The sequence below is a fragment of the Octopus sinensis genome, linkage group LG15 (genome assembly GCF_006345805.1).
Source record: "Octopus sinensis linkage group LG15, ASM634580v1, whole genome shotgun sequence".
Lineage (NCBI taxonomy): Eukaryota > Metazoa > Mollusca > Cephalopoda > Octopoda > Octopodidae > Octopus > Octopus sinensis.
The window spans coordinates 10,972,677-10,996,438 of record NC_043011.1 but is presented as its reverse complement, the minus strand read 5'-3'; the positions used below and the strand labels follow the sequence as shown (position 1 = coordinate 10,996,438).

General features: G+C 42.3%; 1 protein-coding gene across 2 annotated transcripts in view; it reads right to left on the bottom strand.

Moving 5' to 3' along the window:
- LOC115219636 overlaps nucleotides 1–23,762 on the bottom strand; it is a 43,847-nt gene that overhangs the window by 5,589 nt on the left and 14,496 nt on the right. For both annotated transcript variants that reach the window (XM_029789794.2, XM_029789795.2), the window contains exon 2: nucleotides 13,535–14,209. In XM_029789794.2, the coding sequence (XP_029645654.1) occupies nucleotides 13,535–14,067 (533 nt within the window). In that variant the 5' untranslated portion in view covers nucleotides 14,068–14,209. The remainder of the gene's footprint in view (nucleotides 1–13,534; nucleotides 14,210–23,762) is intronic.

Here is a 23,762-nt window from a genome sequence, read left to right as displayed (position 1 = left end):
AATCTGCTTTATAGAAGTTTAGATTGGATAAATTTTGGGTGCTTCTTATAGGCTGTTATAGGATAACAAAAGGATCTGGGTCAGCAAATCTTCATGGAAGTTCATTGCAATTCCACCACGACTCCTGCCGTTTCTGTCACTTTGCAGTACAGCATACTTTGGTACATGCATTTCTGCATATGCAACGTCAAGTGAATTTCAGTGAAAACAATGCATAAGACTTGATTGTATGCCACAAGGTCTCTCAAGAAGGTAATTTTGGTTTTATTACTGTGCTGTAACAGTCTTTTGATGGTTTTAAAGTATATCGACATGACATCTGTGCTGATGCCAGTGGTGGGCACCTGGGTGCATCAAGTGTGGCATTCTTTTATGTTGGTAGAGATGGATATGACTCTGGAAGTGATGTAGCCAGGTTCTTTGCTGTGCAATCCCATGATAGATCGTTAGCTACTACACACATTTTTTTCTCTCCTTGTTTTTTCTGTGTACCTTTCTGTAGAAGAGCGTAGGCTCGAAACATAAAAGACTTTTTCTATTCCTGAGTGCTATACTAATACATCTGTTTGTTTCTACACCACCTGTCTTCGTCTTTTGTTTTTTTTCGTAAACTTTCCCTTTATACACACACACACACACACACATATATACATATATATATATCTGTATATACTATCGGTACCAGTTACCTGTGCTATTCCTGGGCATGGGTATGCATGCACACTATGCTCATAGAGTATAAGTAACAACAGAATAAACGAAAATTTATCAGGAAACAAATATATATAATCAGAAAATGGAGAAAACCTCAGATCAACAAACACATCAATTAGACCACATTTATAGCTTATTATTATAGCGTATTATTTAATACAAAACATGACATAACATTTCTGTGACATTTATGTGACACAACATTTATGTGACATAACAAATCTTACAGCCGTTTCTGCATCCGATGCCAATCAATGTCTATAAATAATTGCTGAAATAAAATTCTTCATCTCCATAGGACATTTGAACCAGGGCACAGAGCTTCATCAGAACAAAACAAAAGCATCCAAAATAAACAAAAGGAAGAAGAAATAGGAAAGAAAACATGGCCTAGAAAAGAAGTCTAGAAGCCCAAAATATTAAAAGCTATTAAAAGGCTATGAAATCTGTAGGTAAGAGAGTGAACTAGCACTGATCTAGGGAGCAAAAAAAATTTTTTTTACAGGTAATTTCAAAATAAAGGGGGAACCAAGATGTTTTAAAATTTATGAAAAGAAATTATCAAAAAAATAACAATACAAGGAAACTTACATGACTAACATGACTATCAAAGGGCATTATCTATGTTAATGAAAAATCTCAAGTTGAATGTATCCAAAACATTACCGTAGGGTGCTTAAGATAGCGTACTCACAGGAATATTACTGAGAACCCCACTTGTCCACAACGGGACAGGTCTAAGTCCTGTGATCCCTACAATTCGTCAATTATAATAATAATAATAATAATAATGAAATTATTGTATACAGTGCTCAGGTGCACCACAACTTGTCAAAAAGTGCATATAAAGTATATGCAGTAATGTACAAATGTCTGGAAAGCGAACAGTGTATGAGTCAGATACATGCTTGTGTGTGTATGGAGGGGAGAAAATCAGGTGTAGTGTTGGCGAATCTCAGGAAGCATGGAAGTTTTGAAGGATGCAGTGCTCCGACAACTAACAACTGATGCCGGCAGTGTGTTCCATGCTTCAGCAACTCTCAGAGTGAAAAAATGTTTCCGAAAGTCATGGGAGCTGTGCTGTTTTCTGACTTTGTAAACATGTCCATGGGTGTTAGACAGGGGGAGTTTGAAAAGGTGCTCAGAGTTATTGTTTGTAAGATGATTGATAATTTTATATGGAAGGCATAAGTTAAAACTGTTTCAATGGATATATAAACAAAGATGAAAATAAATAAGAAAGTAAGTAAAGGGTATGGGGCTGCCTATTCCCTACTGCAGCTCATTGATACAACATACATGGGAAAAACAGTCAGATGGGCATTAGACTACACTTATAGTTAAGGGGAGGTAACTAGTACAGGTATATCTATATATAAAAAAAAACTGCTCAAAAATAATATTTGACTCAACATCATATATAGCAAATTATGGTAATAATTAGATGCATACAGGTACCTAAGAAAATTCTATCATATAGGTACACTAAAATGCACAATTAAAAAGCCATTAACATTTAAGCAGTTAATATTTAAGACCAAATTGCATGTTAATTCTTATCATGGATATAATTCTCAAGTTTAAACAGTATACTAAATATGCTTAATAAGCGTTACATTATCATTAAAGTTAGATGGTTCCTATCATCATCATTTAACGTCAGTTTTCCATGCTAGCATGGGTTGGACGGTTCGACCATGGAGGCTGCACCAGGCTCCAGTCTGATTTGGCAGTGTTTCTACAGCTGGATGCCCTTCCTAACGCCAACCACTCCGTGAGTATAGTGGGTGTTTTTTAAGTGCCACCGGCACAGGAACCAGTGCAGGCTGGCAAACGGCCACGATCATTAAATATAATAATTAAAAGATTATACTGACCCTTATTTGGGTGCAGTTATACTAGATCCACTAACAAATTAGTACTATGAATAAAGTTTTCATATTCAAACAATTCACTAAATATTCTTAATATGTATTTAAATAGCTGAAAATTAGATTGCTCATATCATTAAATTTAATAATTTAAAAATTTAAAAATTATATCGACTCTAAGTGGATATAGACGGACTATTTCAATCACCAGGTTGCACTTTCAGTCCTACATAGTAAAACCAAATTTTACAGATATCTCCTGGTAAGCACAACTACCATAGTACCAAGTGCATGCAGATCCATACAATGTATAGTACGAGGGGCGTTCAATAAGTAATGCCCCTGACCCACTTCCCATAGCAGTAGAGCAACGAAACTTGGCACAGTTATTAGTCTTTTTCTACATAGGAACCACCCAGAGTTATGCATTTCTCCCATTGATTGATGCAGCTCTGGAGCCCGTTTTTATAGAAGACCCCAGCTTGGTCCTCCAACCTGAACGCGACTTCAGAAATCAAGGCTGCATCATCTGGGAAACGCTTTCCTTTCAAAAACAACTTCATGACTTGGAAGAGGTGAAAATCAGAGGGTGCAAGGTCAGGAAAGTAGGGGGATGGGGGAGGAGTTCATAGCCATATGCCTGTGCTTTTGATCTGGCGACAAGCGAGTTGTGGACCGGAGCGTTGTCCTGCAGGAGGAGGATGCCTTTGCTGATCTTGCCTCGCCTCTTGATTTTGATAACTTCTCTTAATTTCCTCAAAAGTGAAGCATAATAGGCTCCTGCAATTGTGATACCCTTTGCCAGGAAATCTGTCATCACTACGCCGTCCTGGTCCCAGAAGACTGTGAGCATGACCTTGCCAGCGGAGGGCTGCACCCTTGCCTTCTTTGGAGGGGGTGAGTCACGGTGCTTCCACTGCATTGACTGGGCTTTGGTCTCTGGATCATCGTGATGGACCCAGGTTTCATCCTGTGTAATCAGTCTTTTGAAAAATTTTGACTCATCTTCTTGGCACATCTCCAAATTCACCCTCGAGCACTCGACGCGTTCTTGCTTCTGGAAAGGCGTGAGCAACCTGGGAATCCATCTGGCAGATACCTTTTGCATATGCAAATGGTCATGAATGATAGTTTCCACAGACCCGGTACTAATCTTGACCTCATGGGCTATTTGGTGAATAGTTATGCGTCGATCTTCCAAAATGGCAGCCTCAACTTGACGGACAGATGCCTCATCAATGGCAGAAGGGGGCGACCAGATCTGGGAGCTGTTTCCACAGAGTTCCGACCATGTTTGAATTCACGATGCCAGCATTTTACAAGGTCATATGATGGGGCATCATCACCATAAGTTACTTTCATTTCATCAAAAGTCTCCCGTGGTGAGCGTCCTTTCAAATACAAAAACCGGATCACTGCTCGACACTCAACAGGCTCCATTTAACACTTGACTCGGTTCAAACACATGTAAATCAGAAACCACAATTAATTCAGTGCTGTAATTTGCCACTTACTCTATAGAGATATAAATGATTGCACATGCAAAATTTCAGCTAGATCAAACAAGTGCAAGTGGGTCAGAGGCATTACTTATTGAACGTCCCTCGTACAAGAAGGTAACTAATGAGTAAAATAAAATAAGATAAAATAAAATGTAATAAAATAAGATAAAATAAAATAAATGCGCAGGAGTGGCTGTGTGGTAAGTAGCTTGTTTACCGACCACATGGTTCCGGGTTCAGTCCCACTGCGTGGCACCTTGGGCAAGTGTCTTCTACTAGAGCCTCGGGCCGACCAAACCCTTGTGAGTGGATTTGGTAGACGGAAACTGAAAGAAGTCCGTCGTATATATATGTGTGTGCATGTATGTTTGTGTTTGTCCCCCTAGCATTGCTTGACAACCGATGCTGGTGTGTTTATGTCCCCGTCACTTAGCGGTTCGGCAAAAGAGACCGATAGAATAAGTAATGGGCTTACAAAGAATAAGTCCCGGGGTTGAGTTGCTCGATTAAAGGCGGTGCTCCAGCATGGCCGCAGTCAAATGACTGAAACAAGTAAAAGAGTAAATCAAACATGAGGGTCATGTTGTTCCTAAATATTATTATATATTTAAAGTGGAGGAGGAACAATAAGTGGAAGAAGAACAAAAAGTTAATAGAGGATTAAGTCCAAATTACAGCAAGTGCCAACAAATACATCCATGGTACAAAAGGTGCAAGAGGGTAAAGAAAACAAAAAAAAGATAAAGTTAAAATTTAAATAAAATAAAGTAAAATTTAGTTATTAGGGGTATTAAACTATACGGTTCTAAAATAAGTTTGATAAATATAAATAACTTCAGAAACATTTATACTACCCCATAATAGTACCAATAACCACACAGCATACAAATAGTAGCCCCTGATAGTAAAATGATGGATATATATATTTCTTTACTACCCACAAGGGGCTAAACACAGAGGGGACAAACAAGGACAGACAAAGCGATTAAGTCGATTCCATCGACCCCAGTGCATAACTGGTACTTAATTTATCGACCCCGAAAGGATGAAAGGCAAAGTCAACCTCGGCGGAATTTGAACTCAGAACGTAACGGCAGATGAAATACGGCTACGCATTTCGCCCGGTGTGCTACCGTTTCTGCCAGCTCGCCGCCTAATGATGGATATTTAGTTTAACCCTAAATTAGTCTTGTTAGTCATTGCTGGGGTTATTGTAGGTATTCATTTAAATATTCCCTCCTTTCACCCAAATTCTAAGTTTAGATTTTACACCTCCTACCCACCCATATCAGCTACCTACATCTTATGCCAATTAGCCTTTCCTCCTTAATATTATCATCTAACCCCTTGTAATAATGCCAGTTATTTCAATTGTGAACTTATTTTAGAACACATATATATATACACACACACACACACATACATACATACATATACTCTTTCTCTCTTTTTTTACTCTTTTCCTTGTTTCAGTCATTTGACTGCGGCCATGCTGGAGCACCGCCTTCAGTCGAGCAAATCGACCCCGGGACTTATTCTTTGTAAGCCCAGTACTTATTCTATCTGTCTCTTTTGCCGAACCGCTAAGTGACGGGGACATAAACACACCAGCATCGGTTGTCAAGCAATGCTAGGGGGACAAACAGACACACAAACATATACACACACACTTATATATATATATCCATATATACGACAGGCTTCTTTCAGTTTCCGTCTACCAAATCCACTCACAAGGCATTGGTCGGCCCGGGTCTATAGCAGAAGACACTTGCCCAAGATGCCACGCAGTGGGACTGAACCCGGAACCATGTGGTTGGTTAGCAAGCTACTTACCACACAGCCACTCCTGCGCCTGCCTATATATATATATATATATATATATATATATATATATATAAAGAAAATGAATGGGAGAAAGACAGTCTGCTGAAAATCGACCCAACAGAGGGACCAGCTATCCAAGTTGATAATAGTACCTTGGTAGATAAAGCAATTAAGAGTATGAAGACAGGGAAAGCCCCCAGCTCATCAGGAATCACTGCAGAGATGCTCAAAATATCTGGCAGTGTTGGCTATAGCCTAGTCACCCGTATAGTTAACCAGGTGATACACGAAGGAGTTGTACCCAATGACTGGTGCAGCGGCACTATAGTCAATTGTTACAAAGGTAAAGGTGACACATTAGATACAAATAATTACAGAGGTATCAAGTTGTTGAATCCGGTAATGAAAGTCACGGAGAGGGTCATAGCTCAACTAATTAGGGAGAGAGTCAGTTTAGATGAGATGCAGTTTGGTTTCGTGCCAGGGAAAAGTACCACCGATGCTATATTCCTGGTAAGACAGCTGCAGGAGAAATACCTAGCCAAAGATAAATCTCTGTACCTGACTTTGACAGGGTCTCCCGATCCCTTATCTGGTGGTCAATGAGGAAACCAGGAATAGATGAATGGTTAGTGAGAGCTGTGCAAGCCATGTACAGGGACACTGTCAGTAAGGTGAGGGTTGGCAATGAGTACAGTGAAGAATTCTGGGTAGAGGTAAGGGTCCACCAGGGTTCAGTCCTCATCCCCCTCCTATTTATCATTGACCTCCAGACAACAACGGAAGAATTCAAGACAGGATGCTCCTGGGAGCTCCTCTATGCTGATGACCTTGCTCTAATTGCTGAGTCACTATCAGAACAAGAGGAAAAGTTTCAGGTGTGGAAACAAGGATTAGAATCAAAAGGCCTTAGAGTCAACCTAGCTAAAACCAAAGTCCTCATAAGTAGGAAGGCAGGCAAACCACAAATCCCTTCAGGTAGATGGCCCTGCTCGATCTGTAGTAGAGGTGTAGGTAGAAACTCCATAAGATGTACCCAGTGTAAGCTATGGACACAAAAGGTGCAGCAATTTCAAAGGAAGGCTAACTAGGAAGATAGTTTTTGTATGTAGCAGATGCTCAGGAGCAATAAACACTGAAAACGTACAGGAAACAGTTTCCGTCACATTCCAGGGAGAAAAACTAGAAGTAGATGACAGCTTCCATTACCTAGGTGACCAAGTCAGTAGAAGGGGAGGGTGCACTGAAAGTGTAGCTGCTTGAATAAGAATAGCCTGGCAAAGTTCAGAGAGCTCTTACCTCTGCTGGTGACAAAGGGCCTCTTGTTCAGAGTAAATGGTAGACTGTATGACGCATGTGTACGAACAGCCATGCTACATAGCAGTGAAACATGGGCTGTGGCTGCTGAGAACATGCGTAAGCTTGCAAGGAATGAAGCCAGTATGCTCCGATGGATGTGTAATGTCAGTGTGCATACTCGACAGAGTGTAAGTACCTTGAGAGAAAAGTTGGACCTAAGAAGCATCAGTTGTGGTGTGCAAGAGAGATGATTGCGCTGGTATGGTCATGTGGCGAGAATGGATGAATATAGTTGTGTGAAAAAGTGCCACACCCTAGCGGTTGAGGGAACCTGTGGAAGAGGTAGACCCAGGAAGACCTGGGATGAGGTGGTGAAGCACGAACTTCAAACATTAGGTCTCACCGAGGCAATGACTAGTGACCGAGACCTTTGGAAGTATGCCGTGCATGAGAAGACCCAGCAGGACAAGTGAGACCATAACCCGTGACCTTTACCTGGGATGTAGCCAGTCCACTTATGCATACCTTTCCTCCTTGGGACACAAAACTCTGTTTACGAAGACCTGTTGAGGTAAGTGGAATCGAAATCAAATTCGATGCTAGTAGAGAGCTAAGAGCACCATCCGAGCATGATCGTTGCCAGAGCAGCTAACTGGCTTCCGTGCTGGTGGCACGTAAAAAACATCATTTGTGTGTGGCCATTGCCAGTACTGTCTGACTGGCCCTCGTGCCGGTGGCACATAAAAGTTATAGTAAGTAGGAAGGCAAACTCACCACATACCCCTTCAGGTAGGTGGCCTTGCTCGATCTGTAGAAAAGGTGTAGGAAGAAACTCCATAAGATGTACCCTGTGTAAGCTATGGACGCATATGAAGTGCAGCAACAGCAAAGGAAAATTAACCGAGAAGATAGCTTTCATGTGCGGCAATAGACACCACAGATTCTGAGAAAACAGATTCCATCACACTCCAGGGGGAGAAACTAAAAGTAGTTGATAGTTTCCGCTACCTAGGTGACCAAGTTAGTAGTGGAGGTGGATGCTCAGAGAGTGTCATCACATGAATACGAATAGCCTGGGCAAAGTTTAGAAAGCTTCTACCCCTACAGGTGACAAAGGGTCTCTTGCTCAGAGTGAAAGGTAGATTGTACAACACATGTGTGCGAACTGCCATGCTTCATGGCAGTGAAACAAGGGCTGTGACTGCGGAAGACATGCGTAGGCTTGAAAGAAATGAAGCTACCATGATCCACTGGATGTGTGCAATGTCAGTGTGCACACACGACAGAGTGTAAGCGCCCTGAGAGAAATGCTGGACATAAGAAGCATCTGATGTGGCATGCAAGAGAAACATTTGTGCTGGTATGGTCATGTACTGCAGGTGGATGAGGAGAGATGTGTGAAGAAGTGCCACTACCAAACAATTGAAGGAATCCGGGGTAGAGGTAAACCCAGGAAGACATGGGATGAGTGGTCAAGCATGACCTTCAAACATTGGGCCTCCTATCACACACATATACAAACATGCATATCCATATAAATGAAGGGGATGTGTGCATAAAAGTCGCACTTATGTACTGGACAGTCTTACACTCATATGCATACACATACACACACACACATATACATATAAAATATATACATACATATACATATTCTCACACAAGTACACATTCACACAATTAAAAAGGAAAAAGAAAAAACGAAAAATATATATAAAAATAGAAAATTAAAAGGAGACATATGGGAAGCTTGTGCAGCAACGTAGTAAAAATGTGGGTCCTAGCCGTGATCTTGGGGGGCCCAAAACCGTAACAGTATTTTGTCATATATGGACATGATCCAAAAAGTTCAGTTCTTGAATTTAGACATGTAGTGGGGTTCGAGGAACTTTTCCAGATAAGCCATCGTTCCATATTAGAAAGACCACACTTGCTCCTACTATTGGTATCGGTTTACACTTAGCTAAGATCTTCCCGTAAATTTTGTAGTCGATACTTTGTTCTTTTAGAAACCATATATAACTGGATAATTTGGTAGTTTTTCGTTTATTCCAGTGTCTGAAGCTTAAGGTGTGTTTCTTGAACTTTGCTTTGAAATTTCCCTCTGTGAGACCCCCATATCTCTTGGATGACACTGTGTTATTAGCGTTCGTAGAATTTATGGTGACTTCATAAATAATGGCCCCCATTTAGCAAGCACAGGAACAGCCAGCTTCGTGTTGTGTTGCATTGTGTGAAATTATGTTTTTAAAGTTTGGGGTTGAACTAAAACTAATTTTTTAGGTTACGCCTATTAAAGAGTTTCCTGTATTTATGATGTATTGGAAAATGTCTATCTATAAATGACGAGAAATATTTACCTGTATTAAAGGTTACTTCGGGGGAATAAGGGAGTGTGAACCAGATAATTTTTCTGTGTCTATGTTTTCATGCACATGTCTCCTTCATTTATACGGATATACATATATTTGTATATGTGTGTATGATAGGAAGGTGTATATATGCATATATGTGCATGGGTGGGATGGCACCATAAGAGCTGTCCAAGCTGAAGCCTACATCAGATTTCTGTGACTGTTTTGTCAGGATTTTTACAGCTGAATGCCCTTCCTAACACCAGCTTCTAAGCATAGTATATTTAGTGCTTTTTATGTGGCACCAGGAAAGGCGTGATCAGTTATGGCAAGGTTTTTACAGCTGGATGCCCTTCTGAACACCAACCACTTTATAGTGTGGACTGGGTGCTTTTAAGTGAGACACACACACCTTCAAAACACGCATTGAGTCGAAACAGGGGCAGCTGAAGAAGAGGAATGTTCCTTGTGTTGTTTGTCTTGTACTCTGTTTTTTCGTTGTTAAAAAAAGTCCGTTTCCTTGTTTGATTTTATGTTTTCGTTTCTCGTTGTGTTCTACATTTATTTGTGGTGTCCTGTACTCATATATGCATGTATATATACATATAGATGTAGGTATGTACATATATGTATGTATGTATGTATGCATATGTTTTATTTATTAAATTGTTATATATATATATATATATATTATCATTTACCTGTTTCAGTCATTAGATTGTAGCCATGCTGGGGCACCGTCTTGAAAATTTTTTAGCCAAATGTATTGATTCCAGTATTCATTTCTTTTTTGTTAACTCTTGTACTTTTCCTATCGGGCTGCTTTGCTGAAGGGCTCAGTTACAGGGACATAAACACACCACACCGGTTGTCAAGCAGAGGGGTGGGGGAGAGAGAAAAACACAGCCTGGCTGTATGGTAAGAAGCTTGCTTCCCAACCACATGGTTCTAGGTTCAGTTCCACTGCGTGGCATTTTGGGTTAGTGTCTTCTACTATTGCCCCAGACTGACTGAAGCACTGTGAGTAGATTTGGTTGACAGAAACTACAAATTTGTGTGTGTGTGTGTGTGTGTGTGTGTTTGTCTCCGCCACCATCACTTGACAACTGATGCTGATGTGTTTATATCACCGAAAATCATAGGCTTACAAAGAATAAGCCCTGGAGTTGATTTCTTTGATTAAAACCCTTTAAGGTGGTGCTCCAGCATGGCCACAGTGAAATGATGGAAGAAGTAAAAAAAAATTAGAAAAAACACACACACACACACACACACATTTACACATGCACATATCTATATACAAATATACACACATTTATACACATATATGCAGACGTGTATTCATATATATGATGATGGCTGTCCACTCGTGACCGAGGAAGACCACTGCCGACCTTCAGGAACATTGTGTGCTCTAGGACTAACTTATATTTTGCATTCGTGGCTCCGTTGGTGGCTAATGAGCCCTGCTCTTGACAAGCATACACGACTGCAAACATTGCAGACCAAGCTTTCCCCATTCACTATACGAGCTGTGCTCTCTCAAAAGTGTCGATCCCCTCCTTAACCTGCTTCCTCCATCTGTGACGATGATAGGCATTGTTCTCCCAGTCAGTGTCCTGCATATCTCAGGCCTTTAATGAGGACTTGACGCAGTCCTTAAATCGCAGCCTTGGTTCCTGCCGGAGTCTCCTTCCATTCACAAGTTCTCCATAGAGCATCTGCTTAGGAATCCTTCTATCCTCCATTCTAATAAGGTATCCACTCCAATGCAACCGGTGCTTGTGTACCATCGCCTCAATACTCAAGATATCAGCTGTCCTCAGGATCTGTGTGTCTGGAATTTTTGAGGTCCAGCCAACATTGAGAATGTGTCTGAGACATCTCTGCTGAAAACGTTCAAGGACCCTTACCTGACGTTTGTACTGAGTCCATGTCTCACATGAGTAGAGAAGCGATGTCAGTACACAAGCACGGTACACAGCAACTTTTGTTCTCCTTGCGATGCCATGTTGGGACCAGACATGAGACTGAAGAGACCGGAAGGAATTAGTTGCTCTCTGCAACCTGAAAGATATTTCCTCATCCAGGGAGCAAGAACATACATATATACACGTACATATACACACACATATACTTATATATATGCATACTTACACACATGTATATATGAACACACACACACATACATGCATTTATACATACATACATACATACATACATATATATATAGCATGCTTTGGATGGTTTGATCAGAGGTGATTAACTAGGATACAGCAGCAGGTTCTTGTCTAATCTGGCTTGGTTTCTACAACAGGATGCCCTTCCTAATGCCAACCTCTACTTAGTGTGTGCTGGATGCTTTCAAAATGGTATTGCACAAGCGCTTCTAGCATGGCACTGCTAAGAAGCAATACAATATTGCAAGAAAAGCCAGTTTAATACTTGACTTTTGATGACATAAGTATATAATGAAAGAATAAACAAAAATTTTACATCATTATAATTAGTTGTGTATCTGTTAAATATACGATAAAACTTTTTACAAAAAAATGAATATTAGGTTATAAGAAAAGCAATTATAATTAATGGGCTATTTACTATTGAAATATTAAAAAGTTTTTCTATATTTATGAGAACATTTCAATGTAAAATCATTTTTACAATTATATATTAGCAACATAATTATATACAAGGTATGTATTTGGAGCAATAAAGTATATAACTGGTACTTATTTCAGTTATTTGAACTCATTTAAGGGCAGTTAAATGTAACTCCATTTCTCTGTATCTTTAGACTTACAGCTTTTAAGACAGATGTATTTTATCCCTGGCACACAACAGAATATTCCCAACAGTGACACTTGACAATTAATATCTCAATGCTGGGTTTATTAAAATATATAATAGAGAAACAATTCTTAACCCTTTTGATACTAACCCACCTGAAACCACCTCTGGCTCTGTAGTACAAATGTCTTGTTTTCAATAAGTTTTGGATTAAAATCTTCTACCAAACCTTAGTCACAATTTACGTTTCTAACACTAGCTGAATGATAACTAAGTTATTTTACTAAATTCTTTGTTATATTATAAATTAATTGAAAGAAACACAGAGCATCTCAAAATAAATACAGTACCAAAAGGGTTAAAATATATAATAGAGAAACAATTCTTAGCCCTTTTGATGCCAACCTAGCGGAAACCACTTCTGGCTCTGTAGTACAAATGTCTTGTTTTCATAAGTTTTGAATTAAAATCTTCCACCAAACCTTAGTCACAATTTATGTTCCTAACACTAGCTTAATGATAACGAAGTTATTTTACTAAATTCTTTGTTATATCTAAAGTAATTGAAAGAAACACAGAGCATCTCAAAATAAATACAGTAACGAAAGGATTAAAATATATAATAGAGAAACAATTCTTAGCCCTTTTGATACCAACCTAGCGGAAACCACTTCTGGCTCTGTAGTACAAATGTCTTGTTTTCATAAGTTTTGAATTAAAATCTTCTACCAAACCTTAGTCACAACTTATGTTTGTAACTCTAGCTTAATGATAATGAAGTTATTTTACTAAATTCTTTGTTATATTTAAAGTAATTGAAAGAAACACAGAGCATCTCAAAGTAAATACAGTAACAAAAGGGTTAAAATATAATAGAGAAACAATTCTTAACCCTTTTGATACCAACCCACCTGAAACCACCTCTGACTCTGTAGTACAAATGTCTTGTTTTCATAAGTTTTGAATTAAAATCTTCCACCAAACCTTAGTCACAATTTATGTTCCTAACACTAGCTGAATGATAACTAAGTTATTTTACTAAATTCTTTGTTATATTTAAAGTAATTGAAAGAAACACAGAGCATCTCAAAATAAATACAGTGACAAAAGGGTTAAACTGAGAAATGTGCTACATTCAAAGACAACTAATCAAAGAGAGAAATGAGAAAATACATACAACATGGCAACATTGCTGCCATCAATGACGATCATGCGCAGATTATCACCATCATCTGGGTTCTTGTTAATTGTGTCTTTTGACAAACTGCTCTTTTCAGTCACTGATGCAGCAGACTCTGTGCTCGGGATTGAATTATGCTCCATTTCTGAATGGGGATCATTCACCGACTTCATTGATAAACCATCTGTAAGCTTCAAAAGTTCAGCTAATAAGACATCGTTTTCCTTTTTGGGGCCTAACTTCTTCCACACAGTCTTGAACTGGTCAACAGTATAACCCAGACGAAGCACATACTCCATTTTCTGCTGAAAATCCGGTGTGTTGTAGTTTTCCAATATTCCATTGTTGTTATCATCGCTGTCTCCATCTTCATCAGATTCCTCTGTTACGCTGTTATTCATGCGGGAACTAGAATTGTCAGTCATGAAATTGAAAGTGTCTCCTGATTTTGACTGAGTCTTACTCACATAGTCCAAATAAAGGGCACTACCAAGACTTTCAGTCTTCAAAGTTCCTGGAGCTGAAACCATTGTGGTGGTAGTGGCGGTGAAAGCGCTGTTTCAAATAAGCTGGGTGTGTCTGATTTTATAAAATCACGGGGACAAATTAGTCTGCGACTGCTTTGGTTATCTGATTATTATAAAGTCTGTAAGAGTTTTAGAAGCGACAAATCTGGAAGAAAAATACAAAAACAATTATTCATAAGAAAAATAAACAAATAGTTTCAGATATAAGGTAAAAAGAGAAACTGCAAATATCTGTATATCAAATGCATGAACACAAGCATTCACATAAATGCATCTGCTACTAGATGGATTGGTGTGCATCTATCTAAATATATATGCATGGTTGTATACATATACATACACACACACACAAACACATACATATATACATACATACATACATATATATATATGTATATATATATATATATATATATATATATATATACACACACATACACACACACATATATATATATATAAAACATTCAAACACTAAAGTTTGAAATAAGATGTCACTACTGTTAATATCATCGGTGGAAAAATTTTAATTGATGGTATCTTGGTGCTTTACGGTGGTTTAATTAAGACTTTAACACTTATTTCTAGCAAGTTGATGCATCCTTCCTTACGCTTCGTGCTGATTTATATATATATATATATATATATATATATACATATATATACACACATATATATATATATATATACATATATCCATGACACCAACTATGCTCTTCGTTTGTTCAACTCTTTCTCCTTCCCTCCTGGACCCTCTAAACTTCTCTTCACTCTTGATATCAAGAGTCTATACACAGTGATCCCTCACGAGGGGCTGCATGCACTCCAACATTTCCTTGACCTTCGACCCAACCCCCAACCTGATACATCCACATTCCTTTATCTGGCTGAACTTGTCCTCTCACTTATCTGCTTCTCGTTTGCGGGTGATTTTTACCAGCAGATCTCTGGAGTAGCCATGGGAATGAGAATGGGGCCCCTTGTTTGTTGGCTACGTTGAGGCTCAAATATTCTCAAGTTTCACTGGTCCCACTCCTGAACTATAAAGTTGTTATATTGATGACTGTATCCCCTCACCACTATCCACACCGCCTTTGTCAGAGCACGTTCCATGGTCTGTGCATCTGCTCTCTCCTCCCGAACCCACCCTGCCGTCATGTCACCCCTCACCTACCACCCACCACCCTACATCTTCAATGCACCATTCTTTGATGGACTTGTTCAGGGATATACTGGCAAGCATCTTTGCAAACTGGCAACAGAATGGGAGAATTCCCATTTCTGTGAACCAGGGAGTGGTGATGCTGGTCCAGAAAGACCCGAGCAAGGGGGATAGTATTAGTAATTACAGGCCCATAACTCTACTTAATGTAGAGTTAAAGATTTGGGCCAAGGTGTTAGTGAAAAGGTTGATGGCTGTCAAGGAGAAACTTGTAGGGAAGGCACAGACATGTGCAATCCCTGGTAGGATAATCTTCACTTTATCTACTACACCTTAGACAGGGTTGGGAAATTAACTGGCAAAGGAGGGGCAATGGTCTATTTAGACCAAAGTAAAGCATTTGATAAGGTTGACCATCGGTAGCTGGCAGCGGTCCTCAAAGCGGCTGGGCCCTGGCTTCTGCGGGTGGATCTCTCCTATGTACAGTGGCATCAAGTCCACAGTCCAGATAAACAGTTTCCTGATGGAGCCGTTTTCGATCAAGCGCTCAGTTCGTCAAGGGTGTCCCTTGTTGCCGCTTCTGTACGTGTTGGCTCTAGAGCCATTGCTGGAGAAGTTAAGAGGAAACCCTAATGAAATTGGATGCGGTAAGTCTGTTTCTGCTTATGCGAATGACGTCACCTTCATTGTGTCCAACGAAGCACAGCTATCTCATGTAGATGCTCTCAGAAGATACGAAGTGGTGGCAGGGGCAAAAGTTAACAGGGACAAGTCCATCGGCTTGTGCCTCGGCACCTGGAGGAGCAAGTCGATATCGTCCAGTGTCATGGGGCACTGGACAGATGGTCCTGTTAAGTTGCTTGGAGTTTGGTTCGGCCCAGACTCTCAGACAGAGAATTGGAGTGAGGTGGAAGACAAAGTAGAAGCTGTAGTACGGAAGTGGTCTGGAAGAGCTCTGTCCTTGAAAGGAAGGGAGGAGGTGGTGCAGGTGTTTATGGCATCTATAATCACCTACTGCCTGACAGTTGTGTCCCTTGTCCCAATTTGTGGCTAAACAAGTTGGAACAACTCCTTTTCTGCTTTTTCTGGAAAGGAGGAAAGCCACTTGTAAGGTGCTCAGTTTGCTGCCAGGAACTGTTAAAGGGCCGACTGGGAATGCCTTGGCTAATGATGTGCAAACATGTGCTGTAGTTGAGACATCTGTGGCGCCACCTGGAAGGTGATAAGGTGTGGAGTCTGCTGGCAGAGGAATTCTTCCTGCGACCGGCCTCTATGGAGAGATTTAAACCCAGTTTCATAAAATGAAGGAATCTGACTTTATGGCTGATCCACATGATGGGCAAGGCTGGCAGCAGGAATACCACATCGGTGTTCTGTAGAGGGCTGGTAGAGGCAAAAAATGATGGCATCCTAGGTGGGGCTCTGGGGTTTAATGAGAATCAACTCACCAACCTGTTTAAGAAAACTTTCAGGCCAGGGTACTTGGACAACTATCAAAAATCCCTGACCTGGCAGTGCTATAGGAATGCTTTACTTGTTCGCGATAAGTTATCTAGGCACGGAATGTCAGTGCCACTGATGTGTCCAAGATGTGGGCTGGATGATGAAACCATCCAGCACACTGGAGCTGTCAAGCTTGATAAGTTGCATCGAACACATGTTGTTGCATCTGGGACAAGTACAGCTGTCGGCTGGATCTATAATAATGATGATACCGCCAACTGGACTCTCAAAGGAAGGTAAGGCGTGTTTTTACTGTACGGTTGCAGAACCAGAATGGCAGGTTTTGTGACAGGGTCCTTCGTCTCTGGCCCCGGTTTGTTAACTTACTTCAGATACCATCTGAAGAGCAAGATGGGGTTGGAGAAGAAGACCCTGCTACAGAGAGAGTATGAGAAAGGTTGGAAGGATGTGATGAGAAGGATGTGTTAGGAAGGGCATCCAGCCGTAGAAACATTGCCAGATCAGACTGGGCCTGGTGCAGCCTTCTGGCTTCCCAGACCCCAGTTGAACCGTCCAACCCATGCTAGCATGGAAAGCGGACGCTAAATGATGATGATGATGATGATATATATGTAAAAGTTCAAAGTTCAGGATTCAAATGAATCGGGTCCTTGAATAGTAAAGCATCAAGGTTGGGTCAATGAAAAAGCTATCAAGTACAAAAAAAATTTGGAAGAACATATTCATGCATACCAAAGTAAAGCCGGATTTATATTTGAGTTGCATGTACAATCACAAGCATCTGACTGAATATACCACAAGTCTTAATGCTACACCTGGGTACAAACACTGCACCAATTGTACTGCTTTCAATACTCTGGATCCATGCTAGTTGCAGGTTCCAAATAAGGTGAATAATAAATAAATAACAACAGATGGATAGTGGCTCACTCATTACAGCTGTTTCAGACATATTTTTTATTGATGAGTAGAGGTATTACATCATGTGAAAAAAACACTGTTGTTATCAGGTCAATATATGTTTAAATCATGCATATATTCACCTGATAAAAATGGGTTTTTTCTTCCCATGATGTAATAACTATTCATCTATAAACAAATATGTCTGAGACTGCTGTAGTAAGTGAAACACTATCCATCTGTTGTTATCCATATATATGATGTCCTGTTATCGTTATTATTATTATTATTATTATTATTCCTTCCAACGCTGATGGACGTGTCTGCGGAGGCTCCGTGAATTTTGCACCAATTTCATAGGAAATCGTTTGATAAATGTAAATATTTTTTAATATTTTTGTAGCCGAGCCGATTAACTCTTTGTAGAGCTGATTGGTTAGGCAAAAATTCTGCCCCTTTCGGGGTAAAATTACTGTTTATTACTTGAAATTTGACATTTTTTGCACACACACATTTACAAAATGGCTTTGAAAGAAGCTGCTGGCTCTTCCCTCCTTGCAACAACACCCACTCCACAAGAAGAAAAAATTACATCACAGTTAACGAACCGCCCATTTCAAGCCGTAAAAGGCAACAGAGCTCCTCTTTCCGAAACGGAATGCACGTGCGCCGTTCGAAAAGAGAATGCTAGCCAGGACGTCGCGTTCGACGTCACTCCCGATTTTCCCCCTCTGCCTTCAACATGTGATGTTGTACCGAAGGGGTAGGAAAGGAAAGTTATAACAGACACAAACACAGAGAAAAATGTAAAAGTTTCAAACGATTTTGCTTCTGCTGCGAAGCAAATTTCGGAAGATATAGAAATTACAATGGACGATATAAAAATGGCAAAAGATTTGTTGAGAAAAGAGGGGAAACAGTGTTTTCCTCAACACACCTCAACAACTCATAGAAGAGACCAACAAAAGAACAATTTTTTATAAAGTTTTCGAAAAGAAAACTAAAAGATTGTTTAACGCCACACCACAACAGTTAGAAATGACTCTGAAGCCCATTTGGGGCCAAAAGAGCTATGTGACAAGAGGGAAGCGATTTGGAACCATGGAGGTTCGCTTCCCAACAGAGGAGCAAGCAAGGGCGCATGCCATTTCGCCCTTGCAAAATGAACATTTGTTCCTCGTTCCGACGTACCTCGGGCGTAAGGTACAAAAAATAACAATCAACACAATACCCCCCGAACAGAAAATATCATGGCTAGTGGCGGCTATCCTCTATGGCATAGAGGACACTGCCACTATTCTGAATGTTCGGAGGGTACGAGAAAAGAGCTGGTCAGGTATGGGTATTCAACTGCTGGTACAGATCCAGCAGGAAAACATCAATGCCATACCTGACTTTGTCATCTTACTGGATGGGACCAGGCTAAATGTTACTGTAGAGGGGCGAAAGCCAAAATGTTTCCTCTGCAGTAGCGAAAGCCACCTGAAAAGGGACTGCCCCATTCAAAAAAAGAGAATGGAGGAGTATAGCAAGAGGCAGCAACAACAACAACAACAACAGAAACAACAAAAACAGCATGAAACACCAAAGGCTGCCTCACCACCAACACCATCACCAGCACCAAGACGAACAACACCACCTCCAACAACAACAACCACCAAACCAACACCGACACCAGTACCTCGAAGATCGACAGCAGCAACATCAACAGCAACAGGAGCAGCGGCACCACTGATACCGGCGGATCCAAAAACCTTTCGTCCTGCTGCTGAAGCAGACCCCTCAACCATTCCTTTGCCGGATGAAGAGTTATCGGATTGTGCGAGCTCCGATTCCAACAAAGGAGAATGGAGCACAGTGCCTCCAAAGAAGAAAAGGAGGAAAAAACAAAAAGATTTACAGGGGAAGCACGAACAAATAGTGCTTCTAAACATCAACAACAACAACAACAACAACAACACACACTCACAACAACAAACAACAACAACACTTTCGACTCCACTACTGCCACTGCCACAGACACAAACAAACACAGACGCACTTACAGCAATAAATACAAAAAACCAAGAACTGGTTGAGTATTTGAAAAACTCAACCAGTACAAGTATAACAGATTTTGTTATACCAACAAAAAACACACCACCAGCACACATTCTGACAATAAAAATAAACAAAACAATATACAACGAAATTAAACAAATATTCCCTAACGATGTGGGATTGTTAGGGAAAAGTTTCTCTCAGAAACTGTACAAAAATATCGTGGAAAAACCCGTGCAAAAGCACAAGGGAGCCACCCCCACCACCAACAACAGTAGGTAGAGCCTTTTTTCTCCTTTTTTTTTCCTAACTTTTGAAACATGGCAAATCTTAGAATCGGTTGCTTGAATGTGAGAGGCCTCGGGTCACCTTGGAAACAGGGTCACCTGTTAAACGACCTGAGGTTTCATGATGTGGATGTAGCAGCCATCAGTGAAACCAGGCTCTCCGACCCGCAGGAACTCGCAGCCCTTTTCGGCGGATACGAGATATTTCTATCTCCGTGTCGGCCGGGAGCGGGCGGTGGTGGTACTGCGGTGTTGTTTCGGAAGGGCCTGGACCTGAAAATAAGGACAGTCTTCTTGGATCCGGAAGGTAAGTTGGTGGTCCTCGACGTGGACGGTAGTGACGGTGGTGCTTTCAGACTGCTGGCTGCCTACGCTCCGACAGGAGCAGGGCAGTCGGATTATTTCAAATGTCTGGAAGTTTTCCTGGGAACGTCACGCACTCTAGTGCTAGTTGGGGATTGGAACGCTGTCTTAGACGAACGTTTCGATCGGGTGGGCAGGGGAGCGTCTGATAGGAGAGGGAGAGGGTGCAAGAGCCTCGCCAACCTACTCGGCCGCTTTCAGCTGTCCGACAGGTTTCGACTAGACAACCCGAATGTGCCAATGTGGACTTGGACAAACCGCATCGGGTCGTCTAGATCGTACTTAGATAGAGTGTTTTGTAGGCCAGCGGATAAGGACAGCGTAGGGTGTCCACAATTCCACCTAGTCGAATATACAGACCACAAATTAGTGATCTGTACGGTCGACTTAGATAGGCTACATAGACAGGGACCCGGCTACTGGAAGCTGAACGCGTCGTTAATGGCGTGCAAAGCTTACAGAGACCGGATTAGTTTACTAGTTAAGCGGGCGCTCACGGGGGCAATCATCAACAACAACTGGTGGTTTGCCTCAAGAGAGCAATTAGAGTAGAGTCGATTAGGTATATAGTAAGACTCTAGCTATGAACGTAGGAAAGGAGAGCGGGATTTAGTTAAGAAACTAGACGAGGCTCTTGACACTGGCATCGCGACCGACGTGTTGGCGGCAAGGTTGGCCCTCGACCAACACTTCGACGCCAAACACAAAGGTTGCATTGTCAGAGCTAAGGCACGTTCGCTAAGCGGGGAGGGGACTAGAGCCGCTCGATGGGCCCGCATGGCGGAGGCGAAGCGAGGCAAAAGAGCAACCATTCGGTCTTTGGTGGACCAGAACAGGCGCGAAGTTACCGAACCGAAGCAGATGTGTACGGTGCTTCAGCGGCACTTTGCTCAACTGTTTGGGACGAGCGGTGGAACGGACAACGGTGCAGACTTCGGTGTGTACCTGGATGGCCTACCGCAACTCTCGGACAGCGAGGCAGAGTGCTGCGAAGGACCGATATCTGCCTGGGAAGTACAGGAAGCGATGAAGAGTTGCACGAGAGGTAGATCGCCGGGTTTGGATGGTCTACCCTATGAGCTTTACTTTTCAATGCCAGACTTGTTTGCGGACCTGTTGGCAAACGTCTACTGCAACTGGCAGCAAAACGGGAGAATTCCTGCTTTTGTCTGTCGAGGGGTGGTGGCTTTGCTAAAGAAGGACCCAAACAAGGGGGACGTTATAGGGAATTTCCGGCCCATCACTCTGCTCAATGCAGAGTTGAAGATTTTGGCCAAGGTGCTAGCCAAGAGATTGGCGCTTGTCATGGACAAGCTGGTCGGCAAGACGCAGACATGCGCCGTGCCGACCAGGTCGATAGACGACAACCTCCATCTCATGCGCTACATCATAGAGAGGGTGGGTAACGACGCTGGCGCGGGTGGGGCTTTGATCAACTTGGATCAGAGTAAAGCCTTCGATAGGGTCGACCATCGGTACCTGGCAGCTGTCCTCAAGGCAGCCAGCTTCGGTCCAGTCTTCTGCGGGTGGATAGCTGCTTTATACAGCAACATCTGCTCGGTGATACGGGTGAACGGTCACCTTTCGGAACCGTTCGACATCTCGCGTTTGGTCCGCCAAGGATGCCCTCTCTCCTCCCTCTTGTACATTTTGACTCTCGAGCCATTACTGCGCAAGTTGGAGGCTTTGAGGGGTATCCCGCGCGATCTAGGAGGCGGAAACAGCGTGTCTGCTTATGCCGACGACATCACCGTGGTGGTGTCGAGCCACAGGCACATTGGCCTGATTGGCGAGACGCTAAACCAGTACGAAGCGGTGACAGGGGCAAAGATTAACGCGGAAAAGTCTGTGGGCTTGCAACTGGGCACCTGGAGAGGCAAGCCCATGCCGTCCAACAGCGTCGTAGGGCGCTGGACAGACGGACCCGTTAAACTGCTCGGGGTCTGGTTCGGTCCGGACCTCCAGGTGGATAAGAACTGGGAAGAGGTGACGAGCAGGGTGGCACGTCTCACCCAGAAAGGGCCGAGAGGAAGCTGTCCCTGAAAGGTCGAGCGGAGGTGGCGAATGCGTACATCGCATCCGTCATCTATTACCGCTTGACCGTCGTCCCTTGTCCCAACGCTGGTTGGCCAAGCTGGTACGCCTGCTCTTCGACTTTTTGTGGAAGGGTCAGGTGCCACTGGTCAGGCGATCCATCTGCTGTCAACGACCGCTGAACGGAGGCCTTGGAATGCCGTGGTTGCTGTTGCGCAGACATGCGCTCAGGCTGCGGCATCTCAAGCGCTTCCTAGACGGTGAACAGGTGTGGTCGTCTTTTGTCAGACGCGATTTTCCGCAGCTCGTCTCTTTGACGGAGCTGCAGACCTGGATCAAACGTAGACCGAGAAAGGGCGCTTGGCACCTCGAGTGCCGCCAAGCCCTCTCCGCTCCGCCAGGGGGCAATGCGATCGGTTACAGCTCCACTCTAGCGTTCTATAGAGGGTTAGTGGAGGAAAAATGCGACGACGTTCTTGGGGAAACTCTAGGCGTTGAAGATGACGAACTGTGCGGTCTGTTCGGGGGCTTTCGGGCGGGGCCGATGGATAATTTCCAGAGGTCTCTCGCCTGGCAGTGCTACCGAGGGCTCTGCCTGTTCGAGATATAAACTCTACCGGCACGGGTGCCGTCAGCGGGGCCTGCCCGAGGTGTTGCCAGGACGACGAAACCGTCTGCACGCACTCGTCCAGTGCCCGAGTATTGCTGAAATATGGGTTTATGTCGAACAGCTACTGTCACGTGTAGGACGGATCCGACTCGCCGAATCCATAGTGAAGATTGCCCCGCCGACCTCCTTTAACAAGGAGGGCGAGGCCGTTTTCTTGTGCCTAGTGGCTGTGGCGAAAGAGGTCGTGTGGTGGACTCGTTTGAAAGGGCAAAGACAGACACTTTCCTCTTTGGTCAAGGCCTCATCAACTTTTTCAAGTTTCACTTGAAAAGGAAGATGAGGTTAGAGAGGGAAGTGCTGTCCGATAGCAAGTTTTATGAAAGGTGGGTGAATTGTGCGAGACTGGCCAGTATAAATGGACCAGTTCTCAGGTTCGCCTGTGATTTCAAAAAGGTAATACAAAAGGAGAAAAAAAGGGGACACTCTACACCCTTTTTTGACCAGGCTCCCGTTGGCTTTTGTAGGGTTTTTCCACCAGGAACCTTTCGAAACGTCTCCCCCTTTTGGGAGTTTTTCATTGTTGAATTTTTAAATTGTTATAAAGTTTTTACTCGATGTTTTTCAAAAACGGACAAAACCCTTTGTAACCTTTCGTCCTGTTTTGTCCCTTTATGTAATCATGCGTGTCAGCCCTTGTGGCCAATAAAAAAGAATGATTATTATTATTATTGTTTTTACGTCTTATTTTTGTCTTCATATTCGTGTAACATGTCCGTTTTTCTTTCCGTTGTATACATTTGAAGCTTTCTTCCAAGGAATCTAATGCGCTTAGCTTAGT